General features: G+C 40.2%; 2 protein-coding genes across 4 annotated transcripts in view; both read right to left on the bottom strand.

The window, feature by feature from the left end:
• LOC119250913 (probable maltase-glucoamylase 2) overlaps positions 1 to 13234 on the bottom strand; it is a 74290-nt gene extending 61056 nt beyond the window's left edge. The window contains exons 1-6 of the mRNA XM_054691923.1: positions 13106 to 13234; positions 9216 to 9318; positions 7978 to 8060; positions 1947 to 2070; positions 1703 to 1812; positions 1245 to 1399 (exon numbers count right to left, since the gene is read on the bottom strand). Coding sequence (XP_054547898.1) covers positions 1245 to 1399; positions 1703 to 1812; positions 1947 to 2070; positions 7978 to 8060; positions 9216 to 9318 — 575 coding nt within the window. The 5' untranslated portion in view covers positions 13106 to 13234. The remainder of the gene's footprint in view (positions 1 to 1244; positions 1400 to 1702; positions 1813 to 1946; positions 2071 to 7977; positions 8061 to 9215; positions 9319 to 13105) is intronic.
• A 5053-nt stretch (positions 13235 to 18287) lies between these two features.
• The window catches only part of MGAM (maltase-glucoamylase), an 86257-nt gene continuing 82968 nt past the window's right edge, over positions 18288 to 21576 (bottom strand). For all 3 annotated transcript variants that reach the window (XM_054692737.1, XM_054692736.1, XM_037514723.2), the window contains exon 48: positions 18288 to 19760. In XM_054692737.1, coding sequence (XP_054548712.1) covers positions 19686 to 19760 — 75 coding nt within the window. In that variant the 3' untranslated portion in view covers positions 18288 to 19685. The remainder of the gene's footprint in view (positions 19761 to 21576) is intronic.

The raw sequence follows: 21576 nt of genomic DNA, 5'->3' as shown, positions 1-21576 counted from the left end.
TCACAAAGGAGATGTGATGCCAGAAACCCAAGTTGGATAATTGGGGAAAAGAGTAGATGTGCCCTTGCATTTCCTGGCATTTACTTGATGCCAGGCACTACTTTGAATGTTGAGGTGGTCCTGCACCCCAGGGTCCTTGGGGTTGCCAGTGCTGCCTAATGGGATGGGTGTAAACTAGCTTTCCAACCAGCCCCCAGGACCTGGACAGAGCAGTGCATCTCAAATTCCAACACCTAACATCTGGACAAAATGCTGGGTACAGTACCCTGGCCTGAACTCACCCCCTGCTCTGCTGAGAGAGGAGGCTGCTGGGAAGGGGGCAGAGTGGCCATTTTGTGATCCTTTAATATAGAGGAATCACATGGGCTTGCTTGATTTGGTTGTGGGAGCTACTACAGGCAGCAGCTGGATGGGGGAGCAGCTTCACTCCTGGGGGAGGGGGTCTCAGCAGCTCCACTGTATCAGCTCCCATAGCCTCAACTCCTCTTCATACCTTCAGTAGGTAACTGGAACTTCCCCTTTCCCTCTTTTCTGCTAGTTCTCCCTCTACCCTGTTGGATAGAATAATATTTTTCTTTTTCTTTTTCTTCTTTTTTTTTTTTTTTTTGCTGCAACAAAGACTCTTTTACTTGCATTTGTGGTAGCCGGTGGCTGGACCCAGAACCAGTAAGAGATTCTGACTCAATGAGTTTTTAGACCCTTTGTCTAGTAACATTAGGGCTTTATACATATTTATAGATACTATAAATATCTCAGTATATACATCCACAATGGATATTTTCATTCCCTTTCTATAGACAAAGAAACTGAAACTGATGAGGTGAGGTATTTTGCTTGGTATCACAGAGCTGACTGGTGATTTGGTACCCAGATTTGAATATATGTCTTGCTAATATTAATCCTCATATTTTTCCAGTATAATTTATGATTTAAGCTTAGACTGTTGTTAGGGGCTTGACAGGAAGTTTCTCAGGAACTAATCATTTGGAATGATAAACAGTGAAGTTGAGTTCACTTCAACGTAAGTCAAAAAAAATTCCGTATTTCATAACACACATGAACCACGAGAGTATTTATATACCTTAACAAAATAGCTCATTACATTTCAGTATCCTTGACACTGCTATCATGACAGATAAACAGTGCTAATGATTTATGGTGAAAGTATCATGGTCTCCCTTATTTTATTGTGGTGATAGTGGGAACACATATTCGAAGATAAAGAAAGAGGGTTGAAAACTCACAAGACTTTGTTGTTGCTTTTCCTCACGACTTTGAGGCTGAAAGGTTTATCATTGACCTGCCAGTCATAACTCTTATTGTCAGTCTCGGCAGTCCCATTAAATGGCATAATGTTTCCATGGGGGACTTCATAGCGTCTGTTCTTGGCATCCGTGATCTGTCAGAAGGAAAACTTCCATGTAAGATCATTTCCTTGTGGTGTGCTACAAAAGATTTTCACTCTCGAATAACCCCTGAGGAGAGCAGCTTTGAATCCTCAACCCTAAAGTTTCTGATTGGTGAGAAGAAAACACCTAATCAGGTGTTGGCCATCAAATATAAATCAGCCCATCAAGGGATTCCAGAGGCCCCCTCCAGAGCCTACACCCCTCTGCACAATTCACAAAGGAGAATGATCTGGACCCAATGTAGGGGTGCTTCTTTCTTCAGAGGTGTAGTCAGTGGTAACACCCAAACAAACCTTAAAATGGAAACGTCTGGCCGTCTGATTTTCAGCTGTGAAGAGGGCGTCGATGCTGTCATTTCCAAAAATTAATGGGGTCGGCAACCTCTTCAACTGGGCGACATATTCTGGGAGCGGGGAAGGGTGGGGAGGCAGAGAGGACGCAAGAGAGAAAGAGGGAAGCATTTAGCCTCTATTTTACAATTAACTTATCTGGACCATAAAGAGCTGATCCCTGGGAAAATATTAGCCCAGTACTCACGTGCGCTCACATTTTTCTGTCTGTTTCTGACTTCATAGCCCCAGTTGGTGGGGAAGAAGCAGCTGGGGACATTAATATTGGCCACAGGCGCCCAGCAGCACTTGTACATCCCTACGCAGACTTCCTGTATGACAGCAGAGTCAGCATTACAGAGAAGAAGGGAGAGAATTATATTTGTCTTTTTATTTATAAGCAATTTTATTCTAAGAAGAATTAAAGATAGGTCATAATGATATTCAATCATTCATTTTTTTCTTCTTTTATTCAAGCATATATCCAGTTATCCACTATGTATTTATTAGTTACCAGACAAGACACAGTTCTTGTCTTAAGCAAACTTGTCAGAGGAACAGTAAAGAGCAAACTCTGAGCCAGTGAATGGCATCTTGAACGGACCCCACCCCATCTCTACACTGATGAGCTCTCAGGCATCAAGGACTACAACTCCCAGCATGCCAGGAACCTGAGTAGTCAGGGAAATTCAAGACAGTGAAAGTAAGAAGGCCTTGCTGTCTTGCCCATCTGGTGCCAATGACTGCCTGTAGCCATGTGCTGCCAATTCTCACTGTTCCTTCTCCCTTTCTCCACCCTGTCTCCCTCCTTCTAACTTCCCTTATAAATATATATTTTTTAAAGAAAATTCTATATATCCATCTGCTTTGGGGTCTTGTCCCAAGTTTTTAAGTGCAGGTGTGATGACTTACAAATCAGGGCACCCTCTTTTATTTCTGGGGTTGCCCACTAACAAACTCGGATCTGCTGATAAAGCCAGACAATTCAGTATGATGAGATGACATGAGACATGAATGCTCCATAGTGGGCTCAGGGGCTAAGGGAACACAGCGGTGGCTGCACCCAGCCTGGGAAGCTGCAAGTAGGGTGGGGAGGGCTTCCAGGCAGGTGGGTGGTGTGTGCAGTCCTACAGCACTGGGGGAGGTTACACAAGGGACAGCAGAGAGGCATTCCAGGCAGATAAAGCAGAAATGCATGATAGACTCAGGAAAAACACAAGTTCATTGTGCCAAATGCAGGAGTAACTGAACTGAGGCTGGGAACACCTAGGATCCACACCACATGTCTGATGCCAGACTACACGGCTCAGACTTTTTCATGAAACAAGAAGACATGGCAAGAGAGCAAGAATGAAGTGGAAAATAAAGAGAAAACAGAATTAAGACAGAGGGTGACAAAAATTTCGCAGCTGCTTCTTGCTTTAAGTCATTTCAGCTTACAAGAGTTTTCATAGGCATGCTCTATTTTCAGATAGTAGAGGAAATGGGTGATGCTAAACTTGTTACTTTGGGGGTATCTTGAAGTATTTGTTTGTAGGTTGAGGAAGTGAGGAGAGATGCTGGCCATGCACCAGCTAATAAACTGCTCCCCATCCACAGACAAGCACCCACACTCTCTCCAGAAGTTCTTTCCCTCCCTCCAAAATACCCAGTGTGAGCCAAGGTAAAAAAGACAGGCAGTCATAGATAATTAAGTTCAAAGATGACAGTCGAGAACTACTAAACATTTGAGAGAAACCAACACCATGATAGAAAAGTAATAAACTTAATTAAAAAAAAGGGGAGGAAACAATTGATACAGAAAACCCATAAGCCTTCAAAATATATACAATTATTATCTTCAAAGAGAAGTACACATCCTTGGCATATATTTTATTTTTTTCAGGTATTGAAACTATTTTAATTTACATTTTATATAACTGATATTAATTTGTGTTTTGCTATTGGATTTCTTTTTTGAACAATATAGTTAATGAATTTGATTTAATGAATGTAAGTACATCTCTGAGCACAATAATTAGCAAGTATCAAATATTTTAAACAATTTGCTTAGACATCCCATATATTGTATATCCTCTAACCATATGAAATTATTTTAGAAATTAGTAATTAACAATGTACATAAAAATATCCAAAAATATAAATAAAAATATAATTCCCTATAAAGCTCAATCAAAAGATGATGATGGCAAGCAATGTGAATATGTTGCTTCTATTTTAAGAGCCACAGAGAATATTGAAAGTTGAGATATCAGACAAGAAGATTTAGTACTTCCTAATATTTGGACCTAACAACCAGAGGAAAAAAATCAAATCAAGTTTCAGATGATCTTAGAACATAATACACAAAGATAAAGAAGTGAGGAGAATGAGAATCCTCTTGGCAGCAACAAAGGGGATGAAGACAGAGCAGCGCCGGGAGGGCCCAAGGCCAGAGAATGAGTGATGTCATAGCTGGTGAACGACCCAAAACACATAGCCCAAGAAACGAGGCAAGAGCAAAATGAGCTCCCCAAAAGTACATGAAAAATTAATGAGGAAAAGTAATTCATGAAAGAGAGAAGCCAATGCCCACATTCAGCCATTCAAAACACTAATTGAATGGCTAGTTTGTCCAGGTCTTTATCAAGGTCCTGGATTACAGCTCTGCCACCAAGCAGGGCTGGGGAGACACATGGCACCATGAACTAAATGCCCCTTGTCTCTACCCATGCCTTGAGATGCCACACTTAGTATGACCAGATGTAAGTGCACACATGTGAGCATAGAAATCTGCTTCTGGGACTTCCCATCACATTCCAAGTCTGAGTAGGCCTTCCTGCTGTAAGGCCTTGCTGGTAACTTCTATAGTATAAGGGTATGGTTTGATAGAGTTAGACGATCAATAAATCTAAAGAAAATTCTGTAAGATCAAGGAAATGTAAACTCTTACCAAGTCCAATTTTAACAGAAAGAGGAGACAAGGTTAGAAACAAAAGGAGAGAATGACAATGACTACATAGGGTATTTTTAACATTAAGAAGAATTTCAGCAAAACTAATTGTACAAATGCCTGCCAATTAATGTGACATTCTAACTTGAATCTTTAAATAGTAAAATATAATTAAAATTAGGTAAGAAGAGAAAGAAAACCTAAAGGGAGCAGTAACTATGGAAAATTTTAAGAAGTAGTCAAAGGAACTGTCTCTAAAAAAATAATACCTTGGCAAGATGATTTAGGGATGGAATATTCTCATTACAAGTATATATGGGAATATATATCCATACATATACAAAAATATAGATAGATAGATAGATAGATAGATAGATAGATAGATAATTTCAAAAGTAGAAAAAAGTGAAAAGTTTCCTGATTCATTTTATAAAACTGGAATAATTCTGGTAACAAACTAGGCAAGGACAGTCCAAATAAACAAGTAAGCAAAAAATATATATATGCCAATTTCATTTAAAAAACATAGATGCCTAAAGATTTAGTGCAGTAGTAGCAATTTTAATCCATTAGGGTATTAAAAGAATTAATGCACTATAGCCAGGTAAGACTTTCCAAGTGAAAGTTAAAATAAGTCAAAATTAAGAAATCTTTAATTAATTAATTAATTAAAAATTAAAAATGAATGAATAAAAATTAAAAAGGAAATCTTTCAATGATTCCCAACATCAATAAAAAACAATGCTATCATGTCAAAGAAAGTAAACTTTTTAAACTTTAATGATGTAAATTTATTTTTTTAATTAATTTATTTATACAAGAACTGGGGCACAGGCCAGATGTGTGGGAGGGTGAGAGGATTCACCAGAGACAGAGTGGGGAACAGAACAGGCAGACTGAAATACACTGCCAAGAGGAGCAGGGGGCGAGACAGGAGAGGTCTACCACACCATGTGGGTATCTCGCCGGCCAGCTGGGATTGAACCCATGCTGCAGAGGCTGCGGACATCTTCACAGCGTGGCGCTCAACCACCTGCGTCACCAGAGAGGCCCTGATGTTGTAAATTGAAGTGCCCAAAATTCATAAAGCTAATTGAAAAATAATATAAGGTATAATCAAAACTGTATTAAAACAAAAGTAAAAATATACAAATATATGTGAAAAATATGTAAATTATATGGAAAGCACATAAAGACAAGTTTAGAAGGTTACACACTATTGGATTTGGACATAGGGGGACCACTCCGAACAAGAGCACCCCTAATATCTGCACATAACTATAATGTTGGAATCTTTCTGCTTAAAGGAACATAGTCAGTATAGATTATGTAATAAGAAGGAAAAGACTATGTCACAACACTATTCCCTGGGATAAGGTAGAATCTATGTAACATCCGATGCAATTGCTGTAGGGAACTATAATATGAACATAGCTTAAATAAATGTCTCCTGCCTACTATAAAAAAGCAATCACAGTAAAATCACAAAATCTTCTTAACTGTGCTCACAAAGTCTCCATAGATATAATTAATATTCCTGCCTCATTCTCTTCAGTCAGGGACTAAGTAGAGAAAGGGGTTGGGTTTCTGGAAATTTTCTGCATAACTGATTTTCCTAAGTCTGAGACAGACTTTAAGTACTTTTGCAACCTCTGAACTCTTGATATATGGAGTATAAAAGGTCAGTTTCAAGGTTTTAAATTGTTCCAAAGTCTTTAGACCTCCATAAAAAAGGTGCAATGAGACAAGAAATCTAGTTCATTCAGGTAAATATACAATCTGCCCCAATAATCCCAAGTCAGTTTTAAGCCACTCCTACTATCCTAGACACCAATACCTTTGAGATACTGTTGTGATACTGTCAACCTATGTGACTACTACAATAACACAGACCCTCATAAACTCATCCCCAGACTGCAAATTTGACTCATAATAAATCACTTCATCTCTACTATTTCCTTAACGTCAAACTTTTTCCTAGAGTATTCACTGGGTATCTTCCAAATAGATTTATTTCTATGTCATTTTCCACTAAGAAATTATTGAATTTAAGAGAAAATTGACATGGAAATTACCTAATCCAACTTCCATTTGATACAGAACTTTTTTCAATAGTCTCTGAAAGATGCTTAAATTCTATACATAGTCCATTCCTTCCAAAATCAGAAAGTCCACTTTCATAGTTAACATTTTACCGCTATTTCTTATGCTTATTCAAAATCAGTCTCAAGAAAGTTCTAGTCTCTAAGACCTATTATACTCATAGATTGCCTCTTAGATAAAATATCTCAAACAATGGGCCTCCAAGGTGGTCTAGGGGTTAAGTATCAGGACTATCAACCCTATGACCTGAGTTCAATCCCCAGCCAGGGAGCTGACCCACATATGGCGCAGCAGACCTCTCCTGTCTTCCCGCTGCTTCCCTCAGCAGTGTATTTTAGCAGATCCTCCTGCTCTGTTCCCTACTCTGTCTCTGGTGAATCCTCTTACCACTCACACCTCTGGCCTACACCCCAGTTCTTCTACACAAAAAAAAACCCTCAAACTATATTGAAAAATTAGAAGAAGGATCTTCAGTGTTAGAAGACAAGGAGAAAAAGAAATGCATATTAAAAAATAAATTTAATTGTTCTTATTTGCAGGTAGCATATGTATTAGAAAAATCCAAGAATCTATAGATAAACTAAGAGAATTAATAAGTAAATTCAGGAAGCTAACTGATTATACAATCAACATTCAAAAACATTAATTTTAAATCTGTATGCCAACAACAGTTGGACAGAAATTCTAAATTAAAAAATAATAGTTATAGAAAAGCAACCATCAGATAGAGAAAATCTAGAGGGGCTTTGTACTAACAATTTTAAAATTCTCAAAAATGAAGGGATTTAACATGTACATGGATTGAAATATTTACTTTTGTAAAGATGACAATTTTTCCAAAATTATTCTGTAAATCTTACGTGATCACAGGTTTTATAAGGAAATGGGCAGGCTAATTCTAAATTGCATTCAAAAATCTAAAGGATCAAATAGGCTAGGATACCTTGAAGCAAAATAAGAACCATTTGGAGGACTTGAAAAAGAGCAACATTCTCGTTGGCTCTTCCTCCTCTTCCTTTTAACCTGACCCTGACTCCCTAACTTCCTTATTGTTGCTTTTTGGTTCAATAGGGCAAGAAAGAGATAACTCCAAGCAAACCAGAGGTTCATAATTCATTTCCCCCCCACCCCTCTCCCCACTTCAGATACCCGTTGCTTTGCAATAAACCCCAGCAGATCAATAGCATGAGCCCATTTCTCTGACCTCTGTCACCACGCCACCAGGCACACACTCTATCCTGTCTGATTCAGGAAGGTTGTTTGGGCACTCTGGGGTAAGTGAAGTACCTGTAGAGAAATTGTAGGACAAAGGTGAACATTGATACCATGATTCCATTTCAGAAAGAAGCAGTGAAGTCACAGACTTCAACCAATTTACTTCCCCAATCCCTAATCACTAACTAGTAGCTTCTATCTGCACTAGATAGAGTGTTCAACACTCCTCTGAGCTTAAACACGTTCACTTTTATTTGTTTGTATTTTTATTGAACTATAATTCACATATCATAAAATCTGCCTTTTTAAAATGTACAATTCAATGGTTTTTAGTATTTTACAAAGTTGTGTTCTGTATGAATTAGCATGGGGGTTAGGATAAACGCAGACTGAAGGTCTAGCTTTATGTTAAATAAAAGAAATTACTTATTCATATACATTGAATAACAATCTCAAGGGACTTGTTACCCCAATAAAAGTTTAATAGGGAAAAAGCAGGGATAAACCAAAAACGGCTTATATCAATGATTTTCAAATCATCTTTCCAAAGTCATAATTCTTCCTAGAAAATGCCTTCATGTTTACTGTGGAGAGCAGTGTTGAGAGGTTAAGTAGAGTTCTCAATATATTTTCACTGAATGCTTAATCTTCATCTATAAAGTAGCTTCATCAAGCCGAATAAACCTCAAGTTCAATTTTAATTACAAGTATAATTTCAAGTTACAATTTTATTACAAGTATGATTTCATATTACAGTAACTTGTTATTCAGAACATAATATGTGCACTAGGGAGGCATCTGTCTGAGTGGAATCGATGAAGAAATCATAGCTATTTCAATCAGAATATGGGCTGCTGGCTAATTGTAATTATACATTCGGGCCATATTAGACAGCCTTTAACTTCCCTGTAATCTTTCTTTTTCCATACCATAATGCATTTAGGTACTGTTCCCTTAACTTGACTCTGGACTACAAGACAGGCATTGATTTTGATAAGCCTAATTTTGCATCTTGCTCAAATTGCATCAAATGGGACTTGGATATCCTGACTACCACTAGCATTCAAGGTTTAGTTGCAATGGAAAAAAATACTTTCAAATACAGATTTAAATTAGCTGTGGGAGTGGCATGTTGAAAAGTGAAGGATTAAAATGAATTTTTTGGCCTCCAGAGGAGACTTCCTTGACCAATCCTTCCACCCCTGCAGCCACCAACACCACCCTTACCTAGAGGATTCAACAGAAACAGCAGCAAGAGGATATCTACGGCCAGGATAAGTAGGTTGAAGACGAGCAGAAGGATTTCCAATAAAGAGAGCTTCTTCGCCATCTAAATGGACACAGACAAGGGTGTGATCAAGCCAACAGAATAGACCATTATCATGATGAGAATGTAAATTTGCTTGCACTGTGACCTGATTCTCAGCATTACCCTTACAAAATCCAGAGCCTATTGGTCTCCACTCATCACAGGGTGTCCAGTTAACTCTATTTTGCCTACAGATGATTGAGACTTAACATCAGACATAAAGAACTGAAGAAAGAGAGAAGAGAGAAACCAAGAAGAAAAAGAAGTGGAATGGGATACAGAAGAGAGATGAGGGGCTGAGATGGCTTATGAAGTCCTTTAGATGCCACTTTGCTCTTCATACCCTGAGCAGTAGAGGGGAGGTTATGATTAGAGAGAACAAGTAGCAGAACTTGCACCAGGTCTTCTTACTCAATTCCAGATCATAATGCTGATGCTTTTAACTGCTGAGAGGTCACTAGCTCTTCCACTTCTGAACTCTTCACCTCTGCGGCCCATTGACTGGTCAGTAGATCATGTCCTTTTTCTCCCTTGTTGCATTTATTTCGCACTCTTTGATCACATTGAGGCTTCTTTTCTCTTTCCTGTCTTTTATCTCTGAGCTTTTCCTGTTTTTATCCCTACCTGAGTACTAGGCCTTAATATCTGTCATCAGTTTCCCCTCCCTTGCTTCCTGAGCTTCTCTGAAATCTACTCAATAAAACCATCTGCCCACAGACTGCTGCTTGATGCATTCAAGTGGCCCAATGTAGATGCCACTGGGTTGAGCATCTTCCAAAGACACTGGGTCTGCACTCTTGCTCACAATCTTAATGAACACTCTCCTTGTTCACAGCAGAAATTTCCAGTAATTCTCCTCAAGCTATCCCAACCTCTGTCACCTCCACCCTTCCTCTGAGTCAGTATCATCCCCTACATTTCAGACAAAATAACTGTTTTGCAGAAACTAGTCTCCATGTTTCTTACCCCAAGCTTTTTTATACAAATGATCCACATTGTAGAAAATTCTTTTCTTTCCCCTCTCTTTTCAATAGGAGTTTTTCTTTCTTCTGTCTAAGCATAATTCTCCCATTTATTCTCTTTTAATTTCTCAAAAATGACAGTTGCCTACTCTCCTTGGCAGTCCCCACCACTCACAGGACTTTGTATAAGATCCGAACATGTGGAGGTGTGAAGATGTACCCCCAGATTATATTATCATTAAATGACTAGCAAGTGAATAAAATCTAAGGGAAAAATGAAACTACAAATATCTGTATCTGAGACAAAAATATGTGCTATTCTTTTATCATCTCCATCATCATTCACAATAAAATAGGCAGAAAGTGTTTCAGCATAAAAAATTTTTGAGGACAATCCAATCTGTATTTCTAACCCAGAGATTTAAATTTGTGTATACAACAGTCTGTTCTATGTCTCGTGGGCTGTGCCACAGACTTCACTAAATTCAACATGTTTAAACATGAAATCATCTCTTCTCACATCCAGTCCCAATATCTGCCAATTCTGACAGTTCGACTGTTCCTCAAATAATCAATACCTGGAGGAACAGAATCACAATTTCCTTAAAAACCTGAGTATCTTTTTTCGGACTCCTGTCTTTCCGTGGGTTCTCACAAGAAGGACCCCAGCCAGTTATGCTACTTTACAAATGTGGTTCCAGTCTGTTCCTTCTTCTCTGCCTGCACTGGAAACATTGTGGTCAGGCCATGGTGTCAGGCCTGAACTCTGACCACAGCTTCCTGACTTACTCGCTGCTTCTACTCTTTCTGTTTCTGAACTCCACTAACTCCACACTGCAGCTTGACTGACCTATATCAACAGAGAGTCATTTCCTTCTAGAGTCAAGTCTTCTCCAGATAAAACAGAAATAATAGAAAGTTTTTAGCTTTGTAATCATGGGTTTTTTATATTTTTGTTTGTTTCTTCATTTTTTTAAATGAAAGTGTTTAAAAACACTACATTATAACATCATACATGTTTCAGGTGTACATCTTGAGCTGCATACCTTGAGAATCAGCTTGTATATATGCAATATCAAGCTCACTGTCAAAAGTTCCAATCTATCCTCCACCAAATCATGGTCCACTTTCCCGATTTACTCCCCTCCATCCCCCTTACCTCTGGTAACCACTACGCCCGGCTACCCAGCCTGTTTTCACCCTTTGTTTCAGACATAACAAACAAATCTTTATACAGTGAGAACCCATAAATATTATGGACAGTCTCTCCCTCCCTCTCCCCTCTTACTTCATTTCTCTTTTAACTTTCTTTCCATTTACCTGAATCCTGCTCTTCTAAACCTCAGCTCAGTGCCGTGATTATTTCTGCAAGTATTTTCCAATTCAAAGACTGTTTCAGTTTCTCACAAAAACAGTCTTTAGGTTAATGGTTAATAAGCCAAGAAAAGAAACACCTTAACTGTGGAATGGAGTTGAGAAGCAGGGATCTATAGATTGCTTGCCCAGAGAACATTTAGGGTTGGGGTTTGGGATTGAAGTTAGAGTTTATTTTTTTTAAGATTTTATTTATTTATTTATACGAGAACCGGGGTACAGGCCAGAGGCGGAAGAGGGTGAGAAGATTCACCAGAGATAGAGCAGGGAACAGAACAGGCAGACTGATGGAATACACTGCTGAGGGGAGCAGCAGGTGCAACAGGAGAGGTCTGCAGCGCCATGTGGGACCCTCGCCGGCCAGCCAGGATTAAACCGGCGCTGCAGAGACTGCAGACAGCTTCACAGCATGGTGTTCAACTGCCTGCGCCACCAGGAGAGGCCCTGAAGTTAGAGTCTATTAACTACTTTTCCTATTAGCCCAAATCTGTCAGGTGCCTCTCCAGGGGTCCAAATTATTCAATAGTTTCCTCTCATCCTCACAAGATACATATCATAGTAACATATTCACAAAAAAATCCCTTCATCAAAGTTGACTAGGTGGGCATCAAGAGTCCCATTTTACAAATGACTGCTATGGAATTTTGTCTAGTCACAAAATTTTGCCTAGTCCACAGTTGTGGAACTGAGGCAAAGACTGGGAAGCCCTTCTTCTTAAACTAGTGCTTGAGGATGCTGCAGTGTCTCCTAGCCAAGATCGAGAGGATAAATTCCACCTCGCTTAGTTTATTAAACGTACAGCCTATAATCAGTACCCCACACTTAGTCCTTCTCCACATACTGTTTCTCTCCAACAGATTTTCCTTTCCAGCTTCTACAACCCTGAACAGCCTCTGCCCAGTTTGCTAATCGTCCTGGAGGCAGGCGCAGCTGCTTTAACTCCGGAAGTTCAGGACACTCTGGAAAGCCCCCAGGCATTTTCCTGCCATAGAAACTATGCTCATGCAGGCAGAGGGCAAAAGTGAATACTCCTGCAGGTAGGAACTCTTCCCGACTGAGAAACGCACCCTGCCCAAAGATGCTTTTCTATATCAAATGACATTTTACAATAATTAAAACCCAGGTTATTATTGAAACACCTGAATGTTTTTTATAGCCATTTCCCTCTCTACCCGAAGAGGCACAGTCACTTTTCTCTCAACCAAGACCATTATCCACAAGCTTCTGGAAGGATCCCACCTGTGTATTCTTTTTGGTTTCTCACACTAGATCCTGCCAACTCCCTCTCCTCCCCACACACACGTCTCTCTTCTCCACTCAGCATTGCCTCCCTGCACGATCTCACCTCTACTCCTCATCCTCTGTGGGAAGGAGGCAGGCTCAGAAAAAAAGTAAGGGTCCACGTAGCAGAGGCGACAGGACCTTTGCAAGAAGAATATTGCAAGTCCCACTTGCGCGGGAGAGGTACTCACCTCATATCTTTTTATTGTTGGTGTCTGTTCAGTGGTTCTTGAGAAGCACTGAGCAAAGGTAACTGGGTTGATGTTGCCAAGCCACCAGGATTGATTTATTGCCCTGCAAAGTTGAAGGCAATTGGAGAGGACGAGCCATAAAAGGGGCCTTGCTTTGCCTGCGACATGGAGAAAGCCCGATTTGTTAATAAAAGGGGAAGGTGAGGTTGTATTCTAGTGCTATTCTACCTCTATTTTCCTGTTCATATCCAATTACATGGCTTGTCACATCGTATTATACTTGCTGGTCTGTCCACATGACTTAAGTCAAGAACTAGAATTTTATCCAGCTGCGCTTAGCACTTTGTCCAGTGTCCACAGATATTTTTAAATCCATGCTATTTGCTTAATAAGTATATGAAATGAACAAGTAAATGAAAGAATGAATAGTTCTTGGCTCATGAACACATTGCCCCTTTCTCCAAGTTCTCTTGATATAACTCAGTTTTTTATGAATTCAAAAAAGCCTTCCCATCAAATAAAATGAAGTTTAAATATAGTTCCAATAGATTTCCCACTAAATAACAGAAGCACCATTAAAATAGGTATTATAGAACAGTAAACAGGAAGTCGCCCCTTCTGGATATTTGCCATGTTCTTTGATTGTTTGGCATCTTTAGGAAACACTAGTATTTAAAGATCTTCCTGCTTTCATATTCTGCCTGTCTAAGGAATGACCCAAAAATGCTCTTTCATAGTCTCCCTTCTGGACAGGGGAGAGATGAGTGGTGTGGCTCAGCCAGTGACATGGGCTGTGATCCAGAAGAAAGTGAAAGAAGGTGCATTGTGCAATCCTAATTGTGGAGAAATCATTCAGCGGCAGCAAGGACGGAGACCTAGGGGAGTCCCAGCACGGTATGGGGAGAGGAGAGACAAGCTGTCAGACACGTGCTTAGGGGAGCAGCAGGAAAATCTCCCACAAGGTCCTAGGGACATTGTCCAGGGCCACACAGCCTGCAACCTGACACTCTCACCCTCCTAAAATTTCAATGAGTCACTAAGAGCACTGACAAATTTCTTTTCTTCTTACACTAGTGAAGTGGGTTCTTTTTAGCTGAAATATAACTTCCATACCAAGACCTTTACCCTTTGAAGGTGTCCAATTCAGTGGGTCTCAGTATATTCATGAGGTTGTGTGACCCCTCACCACTCTCTAATGCCAGAACACCTCATCCTCTCCTAAAAAGTCACATACGCATTATTGGTCACTTTCCCTTCCCCACCTCTTCTTCCTGCAACCACCTGACTTCTTATTTTTATGGATCTGCCAATCTAAATATTTCATATAAAGGAGATCACAGAAAATGTGGCCATCTGTGTCTGGCTCCTCCCACTTGGCATGATGTCCACATTGACCCATGTTGTATGGAAATCCCTGTCAAAGCTTGGATGACAGCCATTGTGTTAATATATTACATTTTAATTATCTACTCATCAGTGGCTACACATTGGACTGTTTACACTTTGAGGCTATTATGAGCAATTCTGGCATGTATGTTCACATGGACATATATTTTGAGTTCTCTTGGGGCTGTATTTAAGAGCGGAATTACTGAGTCAAATGTAATTCTACCTTTAACCATTTGAAGAACTGCAGGACTGTTTTTCCAAAGTGGTGGCAGCATTTTATCTTCCTACCAGCAACCAAGGAGGGTATGTGTTCCATATTTTTCGTATATCCGATATAAAGCTATAGATGAGGGCACCCCATATTTTGATAGCATCTAAGATCCATTAGTAATATAGTACCAATAGAGATTCATGTTTGCTTCAAATACTTATAGCAAGTACACACACACACACGTTTCTGTCTTTTTGAACTCCTGGTATGATATATGTACCATATCTTTCACTCCCAAAACAAGATAGCCTTTGTTAAAGGGAAAATGTATGGATCTCATTTCAAATTGGAATGATGGCTTGGCCAATGACCAAAAAAGGAGATTTATCATTACACAAGCTTTTTCCATTCTTTGTGTGATAATTAACTCCCCACTTCCCCATGCTCCTTGGTGACATCATTCTTATCACAATGATGCAACCTGTTTCCTAAATGCAGAAAATGGTTAACATTACCATCTCTTCCTGCTCACAACCAATTGGGAGATGCTGGACCACATGTATGTCCTGACCAATGAAAAGCAACGGGCATTTTTGAAGGGAAGAGACAAGTATGTGATCTTGGATCTTCCAGTTGCTTATTAATAAGAAGGTAGAGATAGTGAATTTAGCTGTGGGCAGAACACCTAAAGTGCTCAAAGCATGCAGAGGAATGGAATCATCAGGTCAGAAATGGACCACATTATGACCTTAACTTGCAGAGCACCAGCCTCCCAGGTCAGATGCAAAAGTCTCAAAGAGGTAGCTTCAAGGACAAAAAGGAAATGTTGGTGATACCCAACCATCTGCCAAGGCCAGCAGAGCCTTGTCTGCATAGGCAGCTGTGATAATCAATGCTATAATAAGGGTGCTTTTAATATGAAAAGGAATGAATTTTCCCCTTTAATTAAAAGGGTTTGTAATTGTTATTTTTATTTTATCATATAGATGAAGAGAAAAAGTGCAATGACGTGATCCAGAGAAGAGAGAATATGTCCCCTACTAGCTGGCCAGGAGGTGTAAGTTGAGCAATGTCACTACGAGGGACCACTCCAGGGTGGTCACAAATAAATGTTTCTCCATGTATAGTGGTTCTCAAAGTGTGCTCTGGGGATCACCCTCTGGGAGGTCCTTGAGATCTTTACAGGTCTGTAAGAAAAAAACTATTGTCATAAAAACACTAAGAAGATATTTTCCTTTCTAGAGTTTTCCAGAGCCTACAGGTGACACCAAAAAATACTGAATGCAGGGCCTCCATGGTGGCGAAGCGGTTGAGCGCTGGGTTGCGAAGCTGCCTGCAGCCTCTGCGACGCCGGTTCGATCCCCGGCTGCTCCCCAGCCACCAGAGGAGGATCCCACATGGCGCGCAGACCTCTCCTGCCGCCCGCTGCTCCCCTCAGCAGTGTACTTCGGTCCTTCTGCCTGCTCTGCTCCCCGCTCTGGCTCTGGTGAGTTCTCTCGCCCGCCCGCGCTTCTGACTGTACCCAGTGCATGTATAACCAACCAAACAAACAAAGAAACAAATAAATAAAACATGCCTCTATAAAAGATAAATAAATAAATAAATAAAATACTGAATGCAGACACAGAGGAGAAATCAAGTTTTTCCTATTAAGTTGGATTTTAGAGATTAGCAAAAATACAACTCTTCTAATTTAGTTATGTTTTAGAAAATGCAGCTATTTACATTTTAATATGATAAATAGCAATAGACATAAGCTTGTGAAGAAACTATTTTGGTACACCTAATAATTTAAGGGTGTAAAGTAGTCCTAGGACCAAAAACAGTTGAGGATGACTGATCTGGTGTATTGATTTTCAAACTTTTACCTATATGTAATATCTGTAAAAATATATACTTCAGTAAAAAGTTACTTAAATAAAAAGTTAAGGATATATATTATATGTATTAAGTATATACTATATATTTATTTTATATATATAATTACTTATACATAATTATTTAAAATTCTTTAGTCAAAGAAACAAAGCAAAATAACAGACAAAACAAACCTTGGGTCCGGACAGAGGCACTGCAGTTACCAGAGGGGAACAGGAGGGCAAAGGTATCCTGTGATGGGTGTGGTGTGGTGACGTGTGTTTGAAGACATGTGAACTATAATCCTAAAACATGTAGTGTTATAAATCAACATTACCTCAACAAAATAATCATAAAGTAAGAGAAAAGATGAAAATATTTTCAGAAAGAAATAAAAACAAAAACAATTCTTTATTTCAATAGAATTCCAGTATGCGAGTAAGTGAATGATCAGAGCCAGGGTGTGGCACAATGAGCCCTGAACGCCCCCCATGCCCCTTCTCATGCCCCCTCCTTCTTCTCCCTCCTCATATCCACCCCTGGTCCCCACCCCCAGAGAGCAATAGTGAGCCCCAGTGCTCTGCACAGTCCCCTAATTTGGAAACCACAGCTTTAGAGAGACACTAGCATTTTACAGAAGACAGATGATCCCTAAGAGAATAAGTGGCTTGTCCAGGCACCAATGCAAGTCTCCTGACCGTAAAGATGGCTTCTGGGTTTTTCTTCCTCATATGCCCTGGCCAGAGGACCTGGCTCCTGGGATGGTGTGAGGCTGGGGGCCTCACACTCAGACATGGACACACCATTCCAGAGAGTGATGAAGACAGCCACAGGCCCAGCTCCTCACAGACCCCTTCCCTTTCCAGTCTAGACCGAAGGTCTTCGTGTCCAGGGGAAAAGGCTGCCTCAAGTCAAAAGGATGAGCGGACTCAAGAGAACTAAGATCTCAGTGTGGAGACTTGCCAGCCTTGTGCAGTTGCATGGGGTCTCAGTGCTGAGCTCAAGTCTGGAAGGCTGATGTGCCTGAATCTAGGGGTCCTTAATCTAGGGTCCCCAGACCTCCAAGACAACAATTTAGGAAACTTGTGACTGTAGATGGGGAAAAAAATTTGTTTACTAATTTCTAACTGAAAGTTAGCATTTTCTTATATTGAGATGGTAGACAGCAGAGCACAGTACTGTATTTGTTTTAGAAGCACACATGAGTTTTTCAGAAATAGAAGCACGGGCACTTCCTTTCACATTGTGAGTCTGTGGTAGCTTTCTCAAAATACTGCATATGCTGGTCATGATATTGAAATTATGACATTATTAGCCCCAAAGCTAAATCCTGTTATTTAATGTGATCATTTAAATTACCTCATGTGCTATTAAACTTCTATATAAAGTATTTTTCTCAATGTACTATAATTAGGACTCCTTTATGACAGTACACATTTTATTTTGTGCATTTTAGAGCATCATTCTTAGGAGAGGAGCAAGAGGCTGCCTATGGGGTGACTCTACAAATGTGGGGAACTCCTTCACGCTTCACTCTGGGACTTGGCAATCCAGATGCTTCATCAGAAATTCTCTCATTGACATTTTTTTTGGCCAATAAGCCCTTTTTCCATCAATAAGCCCTTGATAGTAACAGAAAATATTTCTCATATATCTAGTGAAGACGCTTTCCTCCTGCTGGCCTTCCTGGGCTGATTAGAGAGAGTGGACGAGTCTCCCATCAGTTTGATCATGGGGTTATTCTTTCTTATTTCACTAGTTGAAAAGTTAGCTCAAGCCTTCATCCAATGTCCCTTATTTTGATGAACATAAAACCAATTAAACAGTATTATTTTCTGTAACTTCATGCAGTCATACAAGAATATACAGGCAGCATCTAGCTTTGTGGTGTTTAAAAGGAATGATAAAGATATGGGGAAGTAAACATTCATTTCCAACATGTACACTTTCAAGTAATAGTAAAATTAAGTATCTGCATTAAACATTAACACAGAATTTCCTTATCCCAAGTTTTAGCCATCAAGTTAACCAATGCTGTTGCCAATTCTATTGCTGACAGAGTTGACATTTTACCAAATAGAGCAATTTTTATTATGATTAAAACAATGATCCAAGTACACATTTTTGCAAATCTAAACCTAGAGAAAAACCCACATCAGAGGTGGAAGGCAAAGGGTGGATAATCCTAAGGATGGTCATCCATCAGTGGAGCAGACTGCCCGGAATCTCGTGCCAAGACCAACTAAGAAACGTTTGCTGAGCAAGAAGTCTTAATCCCGAAGTGAAATGCCAATGGTCAAAATGCCACACAGTTCAGTTTCTTGAGAATTTGCTTGTTTTATTTTTCTCTGGCATATAAATCATGTACACTTGTGTGAACTGTGGTTATATACATTAGGCACAGAGTTTGAGAGGTAAGTTTGACACATTCCGGAGCACACCTCTGCAAAAACAAGTTATTTTCAGCTTCATACTCCTTCCTTCAGTTTTGCCTGCTTGAATCTCATCTTCATCCCCATTTTCTACTGGCAAGAGTCTCCCCTAAGACCTCTTCTTGCTTTCAGACTCTTCTCCTCTCCGTGAGGCTGGTCTTCCTGATATTTTTACATTATCTCCGTAGCTGGCACGATCCATGCTATCACCTTCTGTATCTCTCTTCTTTCTTACTTTCTTTTCCTTCCCCTTAAATCATGATCTTAGCTCACTCTCCTCCCCTCCCTGTAGTCAACTTGCACTGTTCTTTCTGGATACTTTCTTGAGGTGTAACTCAAAGGCCTGGCGCTGTCCTGGCCAGTTTTTCCTTGAGCATTTAGACAGTGGGTCCAGTTCACTCCCTGATTGCACATACACACTTCAGCTTCCAGGCTTCTGCAGTAACTATTGTCAGATGACCCATCAGTGTCATGCTGATTACTTGGAAACATTGAGGTCACCCATAGATTTCCCCCACATCCCAACCATCTGAACTTCAGGGTTAAAAAACACAGATGGGAAAAAAATCAATAAAATGACTAAGATATTTTCCCCATACAGGGCAAGAATCAATTAAAATACAATAATTTTATGGGCACAGAGTACACGTGGCTTTCAAACCGTGCATCGTCAGGATCTGGCTGCAAAAATTCACGGAGTGGTCCACTTCAAGGAAATGAACTCATGCAGCATGACGTTGTCAGTGACCGTGTTAATGCTTAACACCTGTTGAGAACCAAAGTCGCAGCACTGAGAATGTGGTGGTCAAAGTGGTTGACCCTGAGTGAGTCAGGAGGCTACGTAATTACATAATGGTGGGTCCGGCCACCATTCAAGGCCTAGCTGCCAGGAGGGTGTTTCTAAATACCTTAGAGTACACAGTTGGCTCAGTAGCAGGGAAAACACAACAGAGCCCCTTTCGCCCAATAAGCCATTCGTAACCACTGCAGAGAGACAGCCACAGGGAGAAAATGGCCTCCTTTTCATTCCCGGAGCATCCTTTCACTTCCTCCTCCCAGTTCATCATCCACCACCATCACCGCCCAGGAAGTGCCCAGCATTTCAGCTCCTTTGTAGCATACACTTCCCTGGCACTTCAGTTGTGCGTGGTGGCGAGCAAAGTGTGCTCCCACAGTTGCTCAGAGACAGCAGCGGGCAAAGTCCAGGGTAAGCACTTGGTAAAGTTGGGAGAGTTGGTTGACAAAGAAACCACAAATATGAGGAAAGAAATGAAAAATGCAAACTGAAGGAAAACTTTTGTTTCAGATGTTGTAATCGGGAAAGATTAGGAGGGCCTCCCTGGTGTAGCAGGGGTTAGTTAAGCACAGCACTGTGAAGCTATTCGCAGCCACTGCAGCAAGTTCCTTCCCCAGCCAGGGAGCTACCCACATAGCGCAGCAGACCTGTCCTGTCTCGTCCGCTGCTCCCCTCAGCAGTGTATTTCAGTCAGTCTGCCTGTTCTGCTCCCCACTCTGTCTCTGGTGAGTCCTCTCACCCTCCCCCAACCACCTCCCCTCCCCCAGGCCTGTACCCCTGTTCCTGTATGCACAAATAGCTAAAAAAAAAAAGACAAAAGTAAAGATTATGAAAGAAAAACAGTTGAGGAAAAGCCGACAGTAAGCACAGCAGCATAGATTTTGGAGTGTCGATTTCTGAGCCACCACCCCGCATTAATCCGAGGCTCAAATTCAACACTCATGAAGTCAGAACCAGCTCTGCAGTCAACAGCCTCAGGGGCATGTGAGCAGCAGCGCTTATGACCAGGTATCGTCTGTGCCGGCGGGAAATTTGTGGCCATCACTGGCGGACACGGGTGGATGGATGACAAGGCACTCAAGGATTATTTCAGAGAGGAGTATGAATCCTGGTGGAGAGCAAAATTGAGAGCAAGCTAGGAGGAAAACTCACAGTAGCAAGCAGTGCAGTGTTTTGGACAAAATTCCATAGACAGCAGTGGAAGAATTTTTATGAAAAGCTACACCTCTGAGTGTATGCAGGAGATTCCTTAACCAATTCATGCCATATATTTTTCGTTTAAATAACAGATAAAATTAAAATATTTCTATAATTTAACAATTAAAATATTTACATAATTTAAAAACTAAAATGTTCAAAAAATAATAAAGAATTAAATAAAATTAAAATAATAATTTAAAAATTAAAATAATTATAAACAGCCAAAAAGTCATCCAAAATAGTTTAAATGCCTTTGTTATTTCTTCACATTCAGAGTTTACCCCTTCTAAGCAACTTTGATGGCAATTTATCAATGTCCTTGTCACTCCACCCAACCTGTTCTGTTCTTCTGTATTATCAGTAACCTACTAAAGTGATAAAAATTAATGTCTAAAGTGTTTTGCAAAGCTTTCTATATGTTTACTATAGATGTTTCAAGAGATATAAAGCATTGTGGCCTATTTTTGTAATCCTTTCTTCTTCGTGGCACAGGAAATAATGGAACAACTTTTAACTTAGGGTGTCTTATACTTGACGAAACATGGTAGTTCCAGCTGTTTGGAAAGATCTCCAAAGCAGAGGTGAG

Source organism: Talpa occidentalis, unplaced genomic scaffold (genome assembly GCF_014898055.3).
Source record: "Talpa occidentalis isolate TD23 unplaced genomic scaffold, MPIMG_talOcc4v2.1, whole genome shotgun sequence".
Taxonomy (NCBI): domain Eukaryota; kingdom Metazoa; phylum Chordata; class Mammalia; order Eulipotyphla; family Talpidae; genus Talpa; species Talpa occidentalis.
Note: the sequence above shows the minus strand (reverse complement) of the source record. Positions and strands in the feature narration are given on the sequence as shown.